Below are 23,667 nucleotides of genomic sequence, written 5' to 3' on the forward strand. Positions count from 1 at the left end.
ATGTCAACATAGCCAGACCCCCAGAGGAAAAACAAACTTTACTGTTTACTGAGACATGAGGTCTTCATCAGTATTATAACAGAATTTTTTGTGGTCATGGACTACACCTAAAAGATTTTTAATTACCATTCTGAAGAGAGATGAGATTAACAGTTCAAATAATAAGTTAATGTTGACCCTCTGATGAGCCAGCCAGGAGGCAATTATTGGCATGCTTGGCCTGATTTAGAGAATTCAGGAAGGGGTGGAGATCATTTCTTCACAATGCTCCAGTGTAAGGTACTTGGAGCTCAAATTTTCCCAAAGTCTGAACATTTAAAAGAACCCTAAAAGACTGAGTCAAAAATCTTTCCTTTCCCAAATCAAATCTTTTCTTCCCCCCAAAAAAACATTGTTACAAGTCCTTAAAACACTATTCAAGGAACTCCTAATCTCTATCATACTCATGTTTAGGCAAAGTAATGATGTAAAATTGATATAGCATTTGTAATCAATCAGAACATAGCATTTATTAAGAATTATATACAAAGATTGTGTGTGTTCAGCATAATGAAAAATAAAACAATATTGAATCCTAAAAACTATGAGACTTTTACAAAAGACTTGGAGCTGAACCACATTTTGTCTCCTTTGTGGAAGAGTCTCAAAACCAAAGACTGACTTACTTTTCTATTTAGCATAGTGCTCTGCAAAAAGTCACTGCTTAATAAATGCCTTATTAATTTATTCATTCATAGCTTGAAGAGATGATAGGATAAAGTAAGGGATTTTTTTTAAGCTTAAGAGACACAAATGTTTATGGGCAGCATGGAAGGAAGTAGAGAAATAAACTAAAGATTAGAGTAGAGAATGATTAAGTGGGCAGTTTGCTGGAGGAGGTAGGAAGGAGTAGGATAAAGGATACTTGTAAAAGTAAACATCCAACTCTTTATTGAAAATTAAAGTCAAGGAGAGAATAGAAGACAATGTCAGGTGGCTTTGAAAATCAGAATTCAAAGCAAAAGATCTTTATTTTCTCAATAAAACACTATGTAAAGAAGTCTTCTGAGGAGGGAAAAATATGTAGGTGATTTCAGAAGTTTGGACCAGCATATGAGTATAATGTAACAGAAAATCAGTCATGAAGGAGTAAAAGATTTGCTTGGTCCAAATGATAGTAAGGGGGATATATTTGTAGTGGTCTCAATTAATTTAGCACAGCATTTGACAGAAACAAAAAAGAGGTAGTGGGAGCAGATCCATAGTTGGGATTTGGCAAGGCATAGATGGCTTGTAAGAGACTAGAAAACATTAAATTCATTAATTTAATTAAATCGGTTTGTTGGCTAAATTAAATCAATATTACACTGGAATGTGAAATTGCTTAATAGGTAGAGATTGGGAAGTAAGAAAAGTGCTCAATTACAGATAACACACTGTCATTAAGAATTAATGATCTGTAGGGATAAACTTTCATTTGAATACCTTGTGAAAAAGCAATCAATGACATTTTATAAAGAGCAATACTGGTTAAGCCAAAATTTAGACTAGAAAAAGTGCATCCTTTAGGCTTATAAAGGTACTATTTGAGAATATGTGAGTATTTTAAGTATATTAATTTGTTAATGTAGGATTTTGCTCGACAGTAGAAGTGATTGATCAAATTTCATTAACATAAGCTAAGATACTAACAAGTTAGGAAAAATAAGTAAGAAAGTGGAACAAAGTGAGAATGCCAGAGAAAGATTCTGGGAAGATGATGAAGTAGGTCAGAAAACTTCAAGTCCTCTATTTTACCCCAACCAACAATAAATTTGCACCTTAGGGCAACAATAAATTGGTGAAAAACAAAGAAGATTTGGAACAGGACAGGGTTCCTCTTTGGAAAACCCTAAAAGACTCCAGGATTAGAATTCAATCTCAGTGAGGGGTAAACATCTCCAGACTGGCTCCATAGAAACAGCAAATGGGGAGAGTGTAGGGATCCAAGGAAGGCTAAACTACTACAGGAACTTTCACATTCCAGACAGCTTTGGGAATTGAAGTCTAGGAAGTCCAAGGAAACCTCTGCTGATAAGCAACACTAGGCACAGCTGTGCTGCAGAGATGCTGCCCTGAGCAAGAAGAAACCAGCAAAGTGGGGAAGTGTAGAAGCAGTGGGGCAGGGATTCTGCTAGCTGTAGACACACGTAGGAAGCTGAGGCTTTTGGTTTGAGGTTCCAAGTTAGAGGGAGGAACTGAAATGAGTAGAAGCACAATCCTCTCTCTCCTCCAAAAATTAGAGGTTTTATAGTTAGTTTTGCTGGATATGATGTTTTTGGTTGCAGATCTAGTTTTTTTGATTGCCGATTTATATTGTTTCAGGACCTGCAGTCTTTTATTGTAGCTGCTGATAAATTCTGTACAATTCTAATTGTAGCTCCAGCATATTTGAATTGTTTTTGTTTGCTTTTTGCAAAATTTCTTATTTTGCAAAATTATTTACAAATAATTCTCATTTAAAATAATTAACAAGCAAAGAAGAAAGAGCTCAACCATAGAATCCAACCATATTATAGGAATGGGGAGATCAGGGTTCATCTCCAAAGAAGTGTACATCTAACAGTAAAGTTAAAAAAGCTTCTACCACAAAGAGTAATACAAAATAGCTATCTGCCCAGAAAGAATTTATAGAAGAACTAAAAAAAAAAGACTTAAAAATTAAAATTGGAGATTTAAGAAAAATGAAGGAGGAGGAGAAAGAAAAGGAGAAGAAAGAAGTATCAAAGAAAAACTAGATTCTAAAAAAGAAAACCAACTAGAAAAGAAAATACAGAATCTTAAGAAAATAATTATTTGAGAATTAGAATTGATCAGGGGGAAGCCAGTGAAATTATAAGATACCAAGAAATAACAAAATATAAAGAATGAAAAAACAAGACAAAACAAAAATATAAAGAATGAAAAAAAACAGAACATGAAACATTTTACAAGAAAAACAACAGATTTGGAGAACAGATCAAAAAGAGAAACTATGAGAATAATTGGACTATCTAGTGTGGACTACTATTGTGACCAAAAAAAAAAAAAGATCTTGACACAATAATGCAAGAAAATATCAAAGAAAATTATCCTGGAGTGACAGAACAGAAGGAGAAGGTAGAATTATGAAAAAAATCTACTGTTCATTACTTCATTACTATCTTACAAGAATCCTACATAGGAATATTATTGCCAAATTTCAAAACCCCAAAAACAAAAAGAAATTTTGCAAAAAGCAAACAAAAACAATTTAAATATGCTGGAGCTACAATTAGAATTGTACAGAATTTATCAGCAGCTACAATAAAATACTGCAGGTCCTGAAACAATATAAATCGGCAATAAAAAAAACTAGATCTGCAACCAAAAACATCATATCCAGCAAAACTAACTATAATATTCGATGAAAAAAATGGACCTTCAAAAAAGTTGCAGATTTTTCAGGATTTTGTCTCAATCAAACCCCAATATATAAGAGCCAATATCAGTGATTAATTTCAAGGGATTCAACATGGACAAATGGTTTATATTTTTTGCAGGGAACTATATATCATACATTTAAGATTGACAAGATTGAGTAGCTCAAAAGATTCGAGAAAGCATAAATACCATGTGAAGATAAAAATAGTAATTATGTTATCCAAATGAGGTGCAGAGGAAAAATAGATACAGAGGCATTAGAGGGGGAAGGAGGGCTGATAGTTTTGAAAATGTACTTACATCAGAAATGGGTTAAATAGGGAACACTACATAACATACTATGAAGGCTATGGCACCCTCCAAAACTGATAAAGAAATAAAGGGGGAAGGAAGAGGATAAAGTGGAGTATGGGTATGTAGAGATGGCAACAAGACAAGGTATGTAGATTAATTGGAAAAGGAAAAAAGTGAGAAAAGGATGGCAGAGCATTGAGTAAATTACAAAAGGGTCTACAAATTAACAGTAGGATAAATTTTGTAGATTAATGGGAATGGGATAAAGAGGGAAATAAAGGGTAGGGGGAAAAGATAAGGGAAGGAGCCATGGAGGGTGGGGGGGTGAGGATGGTGGTGAAGTAATAGTAAAGCAAGTTAAAGAGCACAGTTAAAGTAGAAGAGATAGTAGGGATAGGAAATAAGAGATATACACAAACACTATAACAAGGATTAAGAGTAGAAGTAGAATACTTGTGTATGTGTGTGTATGCTTCAATGTGTAGCCTGCTTGGGGAAAGTGGAGGGGATGAAAAGAGGAAAAAAGAATAAAGTAAAAAGTGCACAGCAGAGAATATAAGAATAACCTGCAAGGAAGCAAAGAAAAGATGGACAGTCATGAATATAATTTCTTCTATTATATGTTTTCTTGAGATGGAAATTTGTTACATATTTTGAATCCTTTCTGAAGTTCTGCTGAGTACATATAACAATGTTTTGTTTTTCTTTTATTTTTCTATTTTTTTCTTATATTTTATTTAATAAAATTTTTAAATGAGAATGCAATTAATTTGTTTATTAATCCTCTTATTTGGACTCTATAAGAGATGACTAATTTGAATATTAATTTTATCATCCAAACTCTATATCTCATGTTCTTTCTTTTATATGTAAGCCCAATAATAAGCACCAGAACATAGATAATTCATGATGGAACATAACAGGCCACTGACAATGTTGATTACAATAAATTCTACAATTTTTGAAAAAGTTATTTTGTTAAATTGTTATGCTAAGTATCGTTTACTTTAAGAAGAACATGATGTTTGAAAAGTTTTATATGCTTTTCAGGAAATTCTGATAGGCAGACCACAAAGTAATGTCATTATTACTATTCTGAACTAGTATCAAAATTCAAAAATACTAAGCACTATTAGTGTGGATCCATAGTTTATTAATGTGGGAACTCTTTAAGTTGCTATAAATATGAAATTCTCTAATATTCCTCATTTTGTGTCTTTTTTTTGTCTTGGCATAATCCCTATGTAGTACACATCATGCTTTTATTCTTTTATTATCTACAAGCCATCAATGTACCATTCTGTGATCCATCTGCATTCCCTCTGTTTCCAGTTCTTTACCCTAAGAAGAAAGCTGCTATAAATATTTTTGTACATATAGGTCCTTTTCCTTTTTAAAAATCTCTTTGGGGATTCATGTACAATAGTGGTATTGTTTGGTCAAAGGATATGCATGATTTTGTAGCCCCTTGAGCATAGTTCATATTTTTTGATTATTTATCAATTCAGGAATGGCTCATTTTTTTTAATAAATTCAATCACTTGTCATTATTATGAATGCTCATGAAAGCCTCTCTAATATTCTAGGATAAACAAAATGAACACTTCACTTACAAGTAAGGTTATTGGAGAACCTTAAATAAATTTAGGGAATCATTTTGCTGTTATTGTTTGGATATAGAAAAGACTAGAAGCTGTAGACAAACATACCAACCTTGTTTAGACCATAGTTGGTATCTTCAGTCAAAGGAGCAATGAACAAAATTACCTGCCTTGATATCTGTCAGAAAACATAATTTTAATGTATAAAACAGTATAAACTCTGACAGGTTCTATCATTTTGGAAAGATTTCCGATATGGCCCCTGCAATAGGGTTAGTCTATTTTTTAAATATTAATCTATGAAGAGGTACCTGGTGGTGATTATTTTTTCCCTGGAAATCCATAAAAAATGGGATACTTGGATGTGAGGGAAAAAAATCATAAATTCATCTGAGTGTGAATTTGAGACTTTGGGGAGAACATTTAAAAATTACTCTTATTCTATAAGACAAATTAATTTCTTTTTAAAAATCAATTTAAAACAAGGGGATTTTATCTTTTCTACACCTCTTAATCAGTCGTGGTACTATAAAGAAATACTTCATTATAGAAAATTATCTGTATAAACCTATTTCTCATGTTTTCATCAAACCAAAACATTTTAGTGTTTTGCATGCATAAGAAAGCACATATATAGACCTAAAGTTGCTCATATCTTCTTGGTTGCATCTTTTTTTGGTAAAGGAATCACAAGTGATTTCTTCCATTATTTTAGAATCCTATCATCCTTGGATCAGATTAAAAACTAGTTTATGAGTACCTTTAATATTGCTTCCATACAGATTTCTTTTGAATTAGTTTGATTACATCCAAACACTCTTCCTGGTTTCACCTTAAGAACCTTTGTAATTTATTTGTGTAGTACATTGAGTACTTTGATTACAAAATCCAAAATAGTGGTTTCATTGTCATTGTCAATGAGAACTTATTACTATAAAAACTTAATGCTATAAGTAGAACTGTTCTAGATCACATTTCTTTGTTATCCTCCTTGTTTTATAAACATACTTTAATCTCACATGGAGGCATCTTAACTAGATTACACATTAAGCTCTCTGCAGGTTAATTTTCTCCTCAATAGCTTTTCGATTTTTTTTTTTTTTGGTGGGGTTATATTGCTTGTAGTCTTCAGTCATACTTCTTGGTAATGTTTTGCAAACAAGCATGTACTCTAAATCAGTATTGCCCTTGGCTGCTATGTCTCTCTGTTTGGCAAGAAGATTGTGTTTTCTGGCTGAAGGGCTTTCTGTCCTCTTTACTACTCTTATTATGGTAACTGTTTAGCATCAGTTAAGCTTCTCTGAGAAATAGCAATTCAGTTAATTTCTTTATATTCTCATTTTTCCCACTTCCCATTTTTTTTAGAGTTTACACTTGTTGAAACAATCTGGGAAGGAAATATTGTAGTGTGTCTCCTCATCTTTATTTTTTATTTAAGAAAAAAAGTTAATTTATTATTTATGTTTTAACATTCTCTTAAGTATGAGGAAGATCTAAGTATGTTTACAAAACACAGGGAAGAAGGTAGTCTGTTAAGGAGAGATTAAAATGTGGAAAAAAGAGGGCATCATCAAAGGGTCAAATACCTAGAGAATATAAGAGAAGATGGGATCAAGGGTAGGAATAGAAGGGCTGTCAATGGAAGGCAAAGCTAGTGGTTTTGTATGTAATTAGTGGCTAATAATTGGTAGTCATATGGAACATAATATATAGAAAATACAGTATGGATGGAAGGTGGAGGGTCTCATAATGATGATAATATGAGTCAGTAAGGGAAAAAAGGATACAGAGGAAGATGGGTTTGTATGGCAGTTAGGGGAGTATTAGTCAGTATATTGTGTGGGTGAAGAAGATGAGTTCAGGTATAGATCACTAGGAAGTTTAAGGGTATAAGGCTTATATGACTGGCAGTAAATGTACTCCAGATATAGATACAACCTCCTTTAAAAACTTTATGCCACTGATAATGCAAGAACAGAAGAGGGTTACCAGGGCTGAAGAACATTTTCTATTTTTATACATTTTATGGGCTTCCACAAGCAATTAAAACCTCAAGAAGTAAAACTTCTAGTGACAAACTTTTTGTATGGATTTTTTGTACTTAGCTATATTAGGAACCACACAAACCAAAACAAAATCCATTTTGTACTTAGCTATATTAGGAACCACACAAATCAAAATGCTATTTTGCACATTTTGCTATTGTGCACATTGATTATAATTATAATCTTGTGCAAAATGCACACTACTCATTATGGGCACCAAGTACAAACCTTTTCTAACTTAGAACCTATCATACAATATATTTTACACAGAGAACCTGGGGTCCACTTTTATATCAGGACAGATCATCAGATAAGATTTCTCTAGGAGAACATAAATGTCTAACATTATATAAAACATAAGAGTAAGAGAAAAAAAGATCAAGTGTTTCCAGACATAATTTGCTATCATTTGATCAAGTGATGGACATGACTCTTTTCAATAAGAAGATTAAAGGCAATTCTAATAGATTTGTGATGGAAAGTGCCATCCACATCCAGGAAGAGAACTATGGAGACTGAATGTGAATCAAAGCATAATATTTTCACCATTTATTATTGTTTGTTTGTTTTTTTCTTTCTCATGTATTTTTTCCTTTTGATCTGATGTTTTTTTTTTTTTGCACAGCATGAGGAATATGGAAATATGTTAGAAAATTGCATATATTTAACCTCTGTTGGATTGCTTGCTATCTTGGGGAGTGAGGAAAGCCATACAGAAGAGGTATTTTCTCAAAAAAGCACTATTTATTTGTTTATGTAGGTAGTTATTCTGTGACTTAACACTTCACTTGACACTTCATCTCTCTAGAACCCAGTTTCTTCATTTGTAGTACCAGTGAGTTTTAGTAGATCTTCCAGGTTCCCCTTTCAGTCACAAGATTCTATGGTTCAATTCAAAGAACATTAAGAAGAAACCAGACATTAAAGTATCAATCCCCAAGTTGGGGACTGATAATTGAATGCATTTAAATAACTTAATATACCGTACAATGTGATAATGACAGTAGAAAAGGAATGCTAAGGAGCTGTTCAGAGGGGAAAATTTATCCATAACATCTGGATTCACTTTTTCAGTCAGAGCACCTGGCCTATGATAATTTTGCTTTTCTATAAGTTATTATATAAATAACAGTTCAAGCGACACTTTCAAATATATACACATTTCTTCCCTGATTCAAATGTTGATGTGTCATGGAAAACAGAAAAACATTCAGATTTGAAATAATCTGCTGATATCATCGATTTTCTGGAGGGAAAGGGGGCACCTCCCTCAGAGATTATTACTAAGGATATCTGTATGGAAACAGGATCCTTGTTGCTTAGGAATTTGTTGGCTCCCACTGGTTGTTTCCCGCTCTACTTGAAATCATAAACTTTTGTCTGCCTGAGATATCACTAGCATCTTCACAGCTATGAACTGTCAGGCCACATATAAAGAAGTTAGGATGTGAAATATCTAATGACAGATTCTTAAAATGCATTTTCCCTCCCCTCCCTTTCCCCCTCTTCCCTCTCTCTGTTTTAACTACAAACTTTCAAGAGATAGGCAGACTAAAAGGTGACTAATTTTTTTTTAACTCTATATTCCTCTCTCCTTAATAATACATGAGACTCACCTTAGGTTTTCAAAGGAATTTTTCCTTTTATAATGTTACTGATCTCATTTTCTTTTCTTAAATCACTATCATTCCCTAATGATTTCCAAGCACCTCAAGCCCTGATAGAGTTTTCCCTTGTAACAAAAGTAGTACAGTCAAGCAAGATGAATTGACACACTGATCATGACTGAAAAATGTGTGCCTCTTTCCACACCTAATTGTTCACCATTTCATCGACGCATTTCTAAAGTCTTTTAATGTTATTTTCCTTTGTAATATTGTGGAAAACATTTAAGTTTTTCCTCTTGATTCTGATTATTTCACTTGCTCTCATAGGTAATTGTTATTATAAGCCATAATTTAAAGTTATATTTGTTAACTGGCAATAGATACAGACTTGGTTTCTGGCTCTGATCTTGAGTTTATTTCATGAAAGAAATGAGAGAAAAACTTGTTTACTAATTTATCTCCCTCTGGCTATTTCAATAAATATTGACTAACAAGCCTTAACATTACAAATCTATAACTTCACAAAGTTATATGAAACTTCAGAGACTATTAATTTGTGAATTTATCCTTTTAGATCTAAGGCCATTGTCTATGTTAATATAACGGTAAAGGTTCTACTACACAGAAGATTCATATGTCATTATTGACTAAAAAGATGATCAAGGATCATACATGATAGCAAACTTCAAGTCAGTCAACAAACATTTATTAAGTGCACCTAATGTGTCAAGTACTTGTTAATCAGGGATACAAATATGAAAAGAAAGCTTACAATCTAATAAGAGGAAAAAAACAGAAAAGGAAATTAATAAGAGTGAGGGATGAAAGGAAGGTACTATGCATAATGGAGGCATCCAAATGAATGCTTAAAGGTGGGAAATAAAGTTGGCTATTGCCTTATTTGCCTGGTTCAATTGATTAAATTAAATTAGTTTAGTTGCCTGCAACGTATTGGGCATGAGGACATAATGAAGAAGTTCAAAAGATTATTGTCGTGTGGGAAATTATTAGCTTGTGTATTGTTGGACCTTTTGAATTTAAAATGGACCTTAGATATTACTTGTGTCAAAATGTTCAATTTACTGATAACTAATGGAAAGGGGCACCAGCAAGATTACATAGACAGTTTTAGAGCTGGGCCTGGTGCTCTTTCTAATACACTCTCATCCCTAAACCATGCTACCAAAGAAATACAAAACCAAAAGTTAAGTAGAGATTTGGTAATTATGTGATTAATCAGAGATCAATAGCTAATCTAGGATTTAGGCACCAAAATTCCGTGTCGGGCCTAAATTATCCAAATTCATTACTTACAGGGATCAAATTAGGCAGACTGATCCTAATTTTATGAAGTACTTTATGTTATATAGCTAGAGGTGATAACCATGTTAACTGTATAATATTTTTCAACAATGCTACTTTTCATAACTCTGTATAAATGAAATGTTTGTCATTTGTCATATTATTTTATAGGAAATGAGGTTACACACATGGCACAATAAAAAGAATACAGGTTTTGAATCCTGGCTCTGTTACTTCCAATCTCTATGTCGTTAGGAAATTTATTTCAACTCTGAGCCTCAGTTTTTTCCACTTGTAAAATGAGATATTTGAATTAAGTGATCTCTAAGGGTTCTTCCATGATCTTTTTACAAGAGAAAGAAAAATTTTGTAATTAAAAAAAATAACCTTTTTTTATATGATCCTTTAACATAAGTGAAACAAATCTGTAGGTGTGATATTAATAATATATAACATATATATATATGTAGATGTGTGTATATATACTGGAAAATATTTAAGTGATTAACAATACATAAACAATGAATGTGTAAATTTAAGAAGTTGTTTAAAATTCTCTACCACACAATAAAACCAAAATGAATAATCTGATTATTAACTATTATACCATGAAAACATAAGTACAGAACCAGATCAATTACTTTTTTTTGTTATTATTAGGAGGTGAATTCTTAACAAAACTAGAGATAGAGATCATTGTAACAGTTAAAACAAAAATGTTCAACAAAATTGAAGAACTTTTTTAAAGAACTTTTTTGTGAACAAAATTAATATAACTATGATGAGAAAGGAAGCAATCAACTGAAAGGGAAAAAAATATTTATATCAAAAAGATCTGATAAAAGTCTATCACCTAAGATAAAAAATTGACTAAAAGAAATAGGCAAAACTTTGCCTAAAGGATGTTAACAAACAGTTCTCAAAAGAACTATAAACATTTAATAGCCTTATGAAATGATGAAAATCACTAATATTTAGAAAAATGCAAATCAAAGCAATCATTAGATTTTACTTTACACCCAGTAAAGTGACAAAAGTGACAAGCACTGAGAATGATCATTGTTGGAAATGTTGTAGAAACATGGACCCATTAATGTACTTATGGAGCTACAAATTGATCCAAAATTTTAGAAAATAATTTGGAAATATATGAAGAAAATAACTTTTAAAAATGTTTAAATTCTTTAACCCATATTTACCTTACAAGTTACATATCCCAGAGGGTTAATGACAAAAAGAAAGGCATTACACACATCAAAATATTTAGAGCGGAATTTTTTTTGTGTTGGCAAAGAATTAGAAACAAAGACAATGCCCAATATTTAAAGGATTAACTAAAGATGTCATGGTACATAAATACAATGGAATATTATTGCACTATAAGAATTGATGAATATGATAGATACAGAGAATCATGAAAATTATATGAACTGATGCAAAGTAACTAAACAAAACCAATAAAAACACATATGCAATAAATATAACATTGTAAATGTGAAGAAAAGCAACAAAACAATTGAAGCTAAATTTTAGTATATTATGATAACTAACCGTAGTCCCAAAGAGAGATCAGAAGCCACCTCCCTATTTGTCTGCAGAAATGACGTAAAAGCAAAGGATATTCCAAAAATTGATTTAAAAATTGTTTTGTAAAAAAATTATCAGGTGTCATGCACCAAATCGAAGACCAAAAAAGATCCAGTCTGCAAATATGTCTCACTCTATTTATTCAGATGTAAAGCTAGTAAAAAACTCTAATGATATGTGTTCAAAACTAAAATGAGAATATATCCACTGCTTTGTTGTAAAGGAGGCTGGTATGTTATAATAATTCCTAACACTTCCTCCATATAATTATGGTCAAAATATTTTTTCATTTTCAGAATTCATGGCACATAATTGATATGTGGTTTCATAGCTCATTCTCTATCAATTCTGAAATATATTAAACTTTCTTTTAATTAGCAAGAAAAATCCAGAATTGGAGAGCTATAAAAATTCAATACACTTTTAATTCTCTATTCTTTTTAAAGACTCCATCTCTTCACTGACAGAGAGTCAATAAGTGAGAGTGCCTTTCAAATAAAAGAGGAAAAAAGAAATATGCAAAAAAATCTGCTGAAGGCTTTGCTTGTGCTTTGGAGCCATAAAACAATGCCGGGGAATTTTCCAACTAAGTAGCTGAAACTCCTAAAATTCTCTGTGCTCTGTCGTTTGGAAAAAGTATTTACCCAGCAAATAAAAACTAGACTTTCTTCATGTGAAAGAGCCATTTCAAGAGATTATCTCTTTGTTCTTCCAAAGCATCAATTATAAACATATATAAAACATCATTGTTACATATAGACTTTAAATGGAGCACTGACATAACCTTTCCAGAAATTTTAAGCAACATAAACATATATTATAAAAATTTTGCTATTGTTAAAAGTGACATGTTAATTCCATCCACCTAGAAAATTATAATAACTTCTTCAAGGAGAAAAGAAAGAGTTTTTATGAAAAGATAAGGTAGTCTGTACTGACAAAAAGCAGATCATACACTCATAATTTAGTTTTTAATACCGGTAACATTCTTCAGTCATTAATTAGCAATTTATATAATTATTTGTCTAAAGTGATTTCAGAATTTAATAAAAGAAAACAGAATTTAATAAAAGAAAAGACTTTTGCCTCAAGGATCAAAAATTTCTAAGAAAAACCATTTTTAAAAGACTTTGGTATATGCTAAAATTATTATGATTTTAATATTAGCACTCCCAGATTAATGTTTGTATGATTTTATACCAGTTATAGGTTTTATTTTTCAAAATATTTTGTTGCAAAACATTAAATGTATCAAGATAATACATTTATTCTTTTCCCCAACAGAAATCATAAAAAGCAAAGAATAGCAGTAGTCAATGCTGCTTTTAACAGTAAGAATATGAGTACTTTTTTAGATTTTTCAGGCATTTCATCACAAAATATCAATTAGATATATATAAAATGATAATTAATGAAGAAATGTTCTAAAGAAACATAAAACACTTGGAAATCATCATGGTCAAGGAAATGGTCATTCAACTGATAAAAAAAATTCCTCAAAAAGAAAGAGAAAGAGAAAGGCATCAAAGAGAACATTTTGATAAAATAAGGCACAAAAATATCACTATTAACCCTCTCTCACTTGAATCATTTTTAAACTTTGAAAAATGTATTCCAGGGAAGGTAAATTTATTCACAACAGAAAATTTCTCACTTACCTGAATGATGCACACAAACAGCATATAGAATAAGGAGGACCAGAAGAGGCTGCAACTTCCATTTCCAATGATAGCTCCACATTCGACTTCTGTAAAACATCCTGCATAGGGAGAAAGTCATTAATGAGACATAATTGCAATAATAGTTATGAAACTGTTTGTAGCAGAAGCTGTGGAAGAGAATGTTTTATCAATCTTGTTTCTAATAAAAAGTTAGGCTCCAATAAAGTATCTGTTATAGTCTTCTGTTTGTTAATTGTCCAAAGGGAAAAAAATTCTATGCTCTCACCTTTTAGATGATCAAACTGGTCTTTCTTCAACAGGAAGCAATATATATATATATATATTATATATATATATATATTTGTATAAAGAAGCTGTTCTAAATCAAGGTAACACATGTAAAAATCATTCTACTGATGAACAACAACTTGGTTTGATTTTTTTTTGTTTGTTTTGTTTTTTAAGTAAAAGCATAAATCCAGCTTGGAAGATATATGTATAGTATCCTCACTTGTCACTTAGATTTTCCAACCAGAATTAGCTATAAATAAAGACTATTTTAAAGAAATACTTTTTAAATTTTACAAACACCATTGTTCTATGTATATTGCCTCTTTAATCTCAAATTTCATCATACCTCAAAAAGTATGAACATCCCCCTAAATATAAGTTATTGCACATAAGTTATAGCTGTAATAACAAGGAAAACAGAATATGCTTTATAAAAAATTATAGATAAAATCTGATAAAGGTGTATAAAATAGTGAGCTATTTTTATATATCCTATACTTTGAAAACTACCTAATATACAAAGGTTTAATCTTTAAATGAAAATTACACTTATTAATTATTTCTATTTAGGATGTAGCTCTTTTCAACAATGAAGTGATTCTGGCTAGTCCCAATAGTCTTGTGATGAAGCCTCTGCACCAGAAAGAGGACTGTGAGAACTGCACATGGATCACAACACAGTATTTTTACATTTTTAATTGTTGTTTGTTTGCATTTTTCTTTCCTATATTTTTTTCTTTTTTTTAATCTGATTTTTCTTGGGCAGCATTTTGATTGTGGAAGTATGTGTAGAAGAATTGCACATGTTTAAAAATTTTGGATTACTTGACATATAGGGGAGGAAAGGAAGGGAAGGGAAAGAAAAAAAATTTCAGAACAAAAGTTTTTACAAAGGTGACTGTTGAAAATTATCTATGTATATGTTTTGAAATGTAAAAAAAATTTCTGTTTAAACATCTAAATCATTTACCATCTCCAAAGTAAAAGCTTATACAAGGTATTTAAAACGCATCTGAATAGTTTTTTAATTATATATCCTCATTTTATAGAAGAGGACAATGAGGCTATGTGACTCTGAGTGACTTACCAAGTATCACAAAGCTAATAGATTATTGAGGAAGAATTTGAAGTTGGGTCTTCCTGATTCCAAGTCTATACCTTATATACAACACCCCTTAGTTGACCATCTATTTCACAAGTCAAGAAAATGAGGTCCAAGGAAACAAACAAACCAAAACAACAACAACAAAAAACTCATCTGTGATAATAGAAATAGTTCAATGGGCCAAGATTCTAACTCAGGTTTTCTCACATTAAGACTAGCCTTCTTTTCATTATAGTACCTTGAGTTTTCATGCTGGCAAAATGGGAGCACTAGAATAGTAAAAAAGCAGGTATGACTGCATTAAAGCACATGAATTTACAGTAGGAGAGATGTCCAGACCTTTGAGCCTTTTTTCTTATGTATAATTCTAAGAAGCAAGATAAGTGGTTTGTTAGCAAACAGTTTACTATGGGACATTGAAAGCTGAAAATTAGATTGAAGTCTTGAAGAGCTAGAGGCAGGGTACAAGAAATGACAGCCAAAAGACAACTGACAAGAACAAGGAGAAAAAAAATACACACGTGTGTGCATGTGCACACATACAACCACACACACCCAAAGAACTCAAAGATGAAGGAAAACTCAAACATGTTTAGAGCCTAAGACAACATAACTCCATTACAAGCTAGTATAATAACTGGTGTTATTAACACTGGACCTCTTAAGAGAAGAATGAATTATGTTAACTTTCCTATTTAAGAAAATGGTAAAGAATGTAATCCATTTTAGGAAGATTTCCTTAACCTTTGATGTTTAAGTAAACTTCATTTACCTTGGAAAATCCATTTACTGAGAATACCTCAATAATTGTAGTTAAATATTATTATGTATATATTAACATATGTGTACATTTACACAGATATAGGTATATATATATATATATATATATGTATGCATGTGTGTATGTATGTGTGTATAAATTTCCAGATTGTATAATTCAGACCTAGATCACAGAAGAGTCTTGCCTAAGATTATACAAAAATGGCAGACTCAAGATTTGAACCTAGGTCCTATGATACCAAGTTCAGGGATTGTGTAGGTCATAAAAACTCCATTTGTATAATACATCAAGGTGGACAAAGCAATGCATACACACATATTTATATATACATATTAGATACATGTATATATTTGTGCATATATATGTATGTATATAATCTCATTTGATCTTCACAACTCTATGAGGTACGTACTGTTATTACATTTATTTCACTGATGAAGGAGGCTTTTCCCAAGTGTTTCACTGAAATAACAAAAATTACAAGATTTGCTAACTTCTGCAATTAGGCTCTTTACCCCTTTAGAGGTAGATGGCCTCTTCACCACCTCTATACAAATCTTCATCTTAAATGGGGTTTTGAGAAGGAAATAAAAAGGCAATTTCAGTTTTTAGAGAGACAGCCTGGCACAGCAAATAGAGAGTTGCTATTACAGTCAAGAAGCTCTGAGTTAAAGATTTCTTTCACACATATTGGATTTGTGACTATCAATCAGAAAGCCATTTAATCTTTCCATGTTCTGGATAACTCTCAAGGACTATAAATTGCTGAAAAGATTTGATAGAGGTAGTTTCCTTACCTGGGAGTTCCTTGAACCAATAAAGTCTCAGGTCTGGTTCCTATTCTTAATGCCAATTTTTAAACATAATTGAAATTATATTGGGAATATTTATAAAACAGCTTACACTTAAGGTTTGCAAGATATTTTCCTCACAATATCCATATACAGTAATTAGTGAATGATTATCTATCATCATCTTCATTTATTTATGAAAATACAGACATTCTGAAGATCTTGTCCATGCTCCCTTAAGCTAGAGTAAGTGTCTGAGACGGGATCCAAAACCAGGTCAGTCTTTTGATTCTAAGTACAATGATCTCTATTCATTATGCCAAGATGACTCTAAAGAATCTAAATAATAGTCTATCCATTATTCCATGTATAATAAATTTCTCAATAAACAGAAACATGTAGAGTAAAAATGAAAGAATGTTTTAATCCTTCTTGGCCATTTTTTTCCCAAATGAAAAGAATATGAAATGGTTATGTGTTACAGATTAGGTTTGTTTTCTCATCTTTTGGGGGTATGGGAGAGTTCCTATCCCCATAAAGAAAAGCTAAAAAAAAAATTATCACCTTCCCATGATATTCATGTAGTTAACATAACAAGGTATATACATCCATCTTACTTGAATCTCAATATACTTAAGGGGTACTATGTTCAAAAACAATATACTTTCTGGAATTTCATTAGTGTGAGGACTCCCTCCAAAGATGCAGGTAGTAATATTTTTATAATCTAGTATATGACGTTCAAGAGATGCTATGGCCAAAAAATATTATCACCTTATTATCAATCAATATCAACTAATGTGATGTTCAACTTTATTAATTTGTCTCTTAGTTGAGTAGTCCAGAAACTATTCAATATTCTTCCATCTTAGTAAGTCCTACAAGACTTTAATTCATTTCAATTTGAAAAACAGCTCTTTCATTTACTAGTTATATATTTTTAGGAAAATCATTTAATTCTTTTGGACAGTTTTCCTGTCTTTAAAATGACAATGTTGAAGTAGATGACTCCTTTCAGCTTGAAAACCATGATTATACAGTTTATGATATTAGGGATACCAAATGTGTCTAAAGTATTCTGTGGGGATAGCTTTCAAAAATCAGCCATTTCCACACCAGGATGAGGCATCAGACTGTAGAAGTAATATACTTCATATTGCTAACATACTCGCCTCTACACAGACTGATACCTTGGGTAAAATGGAACTTTGATACTTTAGCTATTGGAGAGACAGTTGTTATACATAATTTCACACTGTTACTTAAGAATGAAATTTGAAAGGAAAATTAAAATAATGGCTTATTAAATTTTACTCATATTTAAATTGTGCATAATGATCCTTTACCATTTTTATATGGCCCAAAATGATTTTATTTCCAGCTTATATTACTATGATGTTCATTAGTAAAAATAGAAAGATATGATTCTTTCTAGATAAATCACAAATTCTGTAGTTGATGTTTTTATTTCCATCTAAATTCTGAATGATATAGGGAAATTATGAATTATTCTATTACATGTAGATTTTTTTGATAAGATGTTATTAGCAAGAATAGTAATGGTCATTAACTTATTTTTAGAATACCTGATTTACTTTGAAAACTTTCAAAGAACTGTAGTGACATGGCCAGTTAGGTAGTAAAACTTCCAATTCTATTTAGCCCAAAGCTACTAGAGCTTCCCATAATGCAAGAGACAATAGCCTCATTCACCATTCACAGTGGACTAGTATAACATCATGTAATTTATATAAAACATAAATGGATTTGTAGCTTCACATAGTTTAAGACCAATTAAATACCAGTCTTGCTAAATCTAGATTTTTAACTCTTTAGTCTGTGTATAATACTCAACTTAAATATATAGAAAGCAGAATTTGAGCTTAACAAAGATTTTTTTCAAAAAGTTTATAAAACAAAATAACACTTTATGAACGCAAATAGCATATTAAAAATGAAGGATTGGAAGATATTATGATTCTTCCTAATATATGGTCTTAGGTTAATTTATGGCCTAAGAATGCTACATAAATTTTTACATGGAAGAATAGATATGATTTTCTTCAGTTTTTAACATATTTGAAATATATAAAAAGAATTAGAACAATTTTGTCTATCTCATTTAAATCACAAAAGAAAAATTTAAATTTAAAGTTACAACCAAATTTATAAGTTTTCAGGTAAAATAGCTCAACAATAACACAGCCAAGTATACTAAAGAATATAATAAACAATATTTTCTATTTCTTTTTATTGTGACCTGTCTATAAATCCTTTACGGATGAAGAATGCAAATCTATTTAACAGAAGACTAAAAATATATGGACTATGAAACTAAATATATAACATATATATGTATACACACACACACATATATTTTCATGTGTTGTCAATACACAACAACCAAAGTTTTTATAGAGCTTATAGGCAGTTTCACATCTGCTTTTTTTCCGGGGAAGGGGGGAAGCTGGTATTGACAAAGCATACAACCATTTTTCCATATGAAATATGCTATTTTTCCATTCTGTCTGCTATGCAGTTAGAGGTCCACACACAGCTGGCCAAATATCTGCCTTGAAGAATCTTGATATATTTTCCAGGTAAAGAGAAAAACTTTCAAGCAAACTTTCTTATTAATTAAACCTTGTCTCCAATATTTCAGAACAAAATTGTATTTGTTCCATAGTTCTCTACCCAAAGAAAAGTTTTCAAGCTTGTACTTTGTTAATTTCACTAACATAAATATGACTTAATAGTCCAAAGGTAAGGAATTATCATACTTTCTAGATTTTGCATTAGTTTAATTCATTTTTCCTTGTATTGTACATTGCTGAAAGGTATTTTATAGTATTATAAAAGTAAAAAGACTCTGGTCACACTGTTTTCTCATTTAAAATTAATTTTTGAGAAGAGAAAAAAAAATACAGTAGAATAGAATATTTAGAGAGAGGAGGTTGATCTAAACAGGCAAAGGGGTTCAGAAAGGTAGGGGTGTGTGTGTGTGTGTATGGGAGTGTGTGTGTCCCAATGCAAAGGATACTTGTATGGAAAAAAAAAAAGTAGAAGAAAAGATGAGACTGAGTCACCAATGGCAAGAGAAGAATCAATTTATACAAACCTTTAAAATTTTACTTAGTAAAAGAATACAAATCTGTTTGAGTATCTACCCAACATTGAGTAAAATGTCAGAGAATGAATTAAATATTACAAGAAAGAAGTAATTTCTTCACTGGCTACAAGAATAGTCTTGAATGTTTTAAAAGAGCCTCCCCACTTCCTCCCTCCTTTTTTTTTTTTCTTAGAAGGTTAGAAAAGCCAGCTAGTCATTCCAAGGAAAGGACTGAAGGGCTCTTAATGAAACAGATTCAGATAAATGTCAGCTTCTCTTTCCATCTCCCTAAGAATTTCCTCACTCCAAACTTCCCCACTTTTGTGGATAAAGGAAAAAGTCCATTACACAAACATTTCTTTAAACACAACTCTTAGATAATGTCTTTCTTTTTATCTTAAAATAATAATAAACCTGTTTTTGCAGGGTGCTTTTTTTTTCTCTCCTTAAGTACTCTGATGGGTCAAAGATCCAAGAATAACTTCTACATTCAAGGGTGACAATGTGTAAAGTCAATATTTTTTTTCTGAATACCAATACCTTCCAAGTCCAAAGGGAGCGGTGATCAGAAGAGCGCTTTCTTGGCAAGTCAGGGTTCCGGAGTACCTGTTATTCCTTGTACTCTTTAAATAAAAATCTCGTTTTCCCCATTCCTGCTGCCCTGCCCTTTGAATTCTGTATTACACAAAACACGAGGTTTACCTCCAAATGAAGTACAAAACACACATACACACACACACATACACACACACACACACACGGAGTGGGAAGTGAGGAGGAGACAATGAACCCACAGACACACTGCAACTTTCTATCTTCATTTGGCTACAGTCTTCCTCCTCCGTGCCTTGAGGCTCAGATTAAGAGACAAACCGGTTTATTCCGTCAATGCAACTGAAGTCATTACAAAATTATTTGGGGGAGGGAGGGGATATTACAGATAGAACCGTAAAGGAATTCCAGGTTGAAAGACGAAACTTACATGTTGACATTACTGCGCTCAGGTCCGTTGGGGCTGTACAATCAGCCTTTTCACCACCACTACCTCCTCTTCCTTTACCTCCTCTTTTTTGGCCAACGGTACTCCTCTCTTCCCCTGGATCCGCGGATGACTTTCTGTGTCTTCTTTCAGTAGTTTCTGGACAAATTTATTAATGTTTCCCCATAGTCGATTACTTTTCACCCAGTCCGGGCGCAAGGTGGATGAGAAGGGCTAGTTTTCAGTCTCAGCCCTCTCCTTCCTCTCCACCCTATTCCTAAGCCTGCCGGGCAGCGGAAAGGGGGCGGGTGGGGGTGTAGTAAGCAGGCAGGTTGCTCTTCTCTGCAAGTGGCAGAAAAGTTCCGGAGCTGTCTCTGCCTTTTAGATGGGAACTGAGCTGGAAGGGAAAAGGAACGTGATAGTAGAGCCGCGGTGATAGTGGTGGCGGCGGCAATGGTAGCGGGGGCGGCGGGTACCAGTTCCTCTCCTTTCTGGAAAAGTTTGCCTTTCCTCCCTCCTTCCCCTGGCCCACTCGGCCAATTCCCCAACGAAGGGCCGCCGCCAACGCTTCCGGCGTTTGGGATTGGTCTCCCTGGCCCTGGGGATTCAGGTGCCACTGCTGCCCTGCCCCGAGCTGAGCTGCATGCGTTCCCTGCTGCCCGAGGAGTTTGGCTGAACTCTGTGCGCTTCTTGAGCTGCCTCGGCTTGGCCTCTCTATCTAATAGGCTCTGGGTCGGGCGCGGCCCCACCCTGTCAGTAACCTCGAGATCTGCAGCCTAACTCGGTGCAAAAAGAGGAAGTCTCCAGAGCAGGCAAAAGAGACTGTGGGCAGATGAATGAAGGAAAGTTGCAAAGGGAAAGAGGAAGGAAAGATAACTGAGAGGAGAGGTCTCTGGGTTGATGGAGCGGCAGCAAAGTCCCACCAAACTAGGGGTCACCATGGTAAGCTCCTATAGATAAAAAGAGTTAAATTCTGAAACCCCTATTTGATTTGGGACTACTCGAAATTGTTTTCATCTCTGTTGCCCCTATCCTAGTTCTCTAGGTGCAGGACCTCCAGAATCTTGTACTCCCCATTCTTTCTTATTCCTTGTTTTCTTAAAAACAAAATAAATTTCTTAAAAACATTTCTTATCATTTCTTAAAAACAAAATAAAACAAAACAAAAAACGTTCAGCCATAAGTTTTTCTGATGAGACAAGCTGTTGTCATCTCTGGATCTCTGCTAATGAGTAATGCCCCATCCCTACCCCTAACCCAGGCTGACAGCAAGCTAAAGTCTGGGCTCAGTATGTTGAGTAGGTCTACCTGGAATTTCCCTCCTCGATCTCCCTTTTCCATTACTATCACGATCAAAACCCCGAAGTAAGAAAAATGAAGATTTAGCAGAGGACCCTATAAGATATGTGTGAAGGGCTTTTGTCTTCTATTTTTTTTTTTGGGGGGGGGGGACTTTGTAGGATAATTTTATAATAATTTATTTGCACGGAGCATTTTGATCGAAGATTTTATGATTAAAATTGATTCCTTGCTCAGTTGCTAAAATTAGATTGCTTAATTGACTTGGAATTGATACAGTAAAAAGGGCACTAGATGTAGGGTCTTGATATTGGAAAAGCCACTTCACATCTACAGGTTCCGTCTTGAAATAAAGCACAGGAATCGAATTAGATTACATCTTTCCATAAGCAAAAATCTATGATCTATGTTATGGTACATAACTCAGTAAGCACTAGAATTCCACCCTTGGGGCCCCTGTTGTTGTGACAAGAGAAAGTGTCACAAGTTCCATTGTAGATTCTCTCTAACCATGCTTCATATTCTACCCCAGACATGTACATGTTGACTGTCAATAATATGCTGCATAAATACCCTTCCTTTTATCTTACCAATTCTAGCTCTGGAGCCATAACTGTATCAGTATTGTCATTGCTACTTAAGAGGGTACAATCAAATCCCCTCATCATTTCTGGGCCTTTCCAAAAATCCCATTGGGTGGCCAACACTACCCTCTAATTTTGTATCCTCCATTCTAATGGGGGGATACAATAAACTCATTAAGGGTAGGGATTATTTCCCTATTCTATACATATATATATATACATATATATATATATATATATATATCTTCAACACTTAGTACTTGACACACATAGTAAGTAATTAATAAATGTTTTTTAATCAAATTGAACAAGGGTGGAATTTGGTTGTCTCAGGGAAGACCTAATAATGTGGAAACTCCAGATAGTTGGTGTTAAGACCAGAGGTCCCGAGATGAAGTACAGTGGTGAAACTTATATTAGATATGAAGTTAGAGGATATGAATTCATTTCTGGTTCTGCCACTTACTAACTGTGTGATTTCTGCATCAGTCTTTAAAATGAGGGTAATTCTCAAAGTACCTACTTTATAGTGGTTGTGTGAGGACCAAATAAATGTGATCTATTGTAAGGTCAAATGAGCTATTTATCAGCCCATAAAGTGCCAGGAGGAAAAGAAAAGGTATTCTTAAATTGTGGTATATGAATGTTATGGAATATTACTGTTCTGTAAGAAATGACCAACAGGATGATTTCAGAAAGGCCTGGAGAGACTTACATGAACTGATGTTGAGTGAAATGGGCAGGACCAGGAGATCATTATATACTTCAACAACACTATATGATGATCAATTCTGATGGACGTGGCCAGTTTCAACAATGTGATGAAAAAAATCAGCTCCAATAGAACAGTAATGAATCAAACCAGCTACACCCAGTGGAAGAACTCAGGGAAATGAGTGTAAACCACTACATAGAATTTCCAATCCCTTTTTTTTGTCCACCTGCATTTTTGATTTCCATCATTGTACACTAATTATACACTATTTCAAAGTCTGATTCTTTTTGTGCAGCAAAATAGCTATATGTATACATATATTGTATTTAACATATACTTTAACATATTTAACATGTATTGGTCTACCTGCTATCTGGGGGAGAGGGTGGGGGGAAGGAGGGAAAAAATTGGAACAAAAGGTTTTGCAACTGTCAATGCTGAAAAATTACCCATGCATACATCTTGTTAATAAAAAGCTATAGTAAAAAAAATTAAA

General features: G+C 32.9%; 1 protein-coding gene across 4 annotated transcripts in view; it reads right to left on the reverse strand.

Moving 5' to 3' along the window:
- The window catches only part of ADGRG6 (adhesion G protein-coupled receptor G6), a 179,275-nt gene extending 157,971 nt beyond the window's left edge, over positions 1–21,304 (reverse strand). For 3 of the 4 annotated variants that reach the window (XM_031964186.1, XM_031964187.1, XM_031964188.1), the window contains exons 1-2: positions 20,577–21,303; positions 13,515–13,615 (exon numbers count right to left, since the gene is read on the reverse strand). In XM_031964186.1, coding sequence (XP_031820046.1) covers positions 13,515–13,615; positions 20,577–20,578 — 103 coding nt within the window. In that variant the 5' untranslated portion in view covers positions 20,579–21,303. Of the gene's footprint in view, positions 1–13,514; positions 13,616–20,576 lie in introns of all 4 variants that reach the window. The other variant, XM_031964190.1, reaches the window with a different exon arrangement.
- Between the last annotated feature and the right edge of the window lie 2,363 nt (positions 21,305–23,667).

The sequence above is a fragment of the Sarcophilus harrisii genome, chromosome 4 (assembly GCF_902635505.1).
Source record: "Sarcophilus harrisii chromosome 4, mSarHar1.11, whole genome shotgun sequence".
In the NCBI taxonomy this organism is placed as follows: Eukaryota; Metazoa; Chordata; class Mammalia; order Dasyuromorphia; family Dasyuridae; genus Sarcophilus; species Sarcophilus harrisii.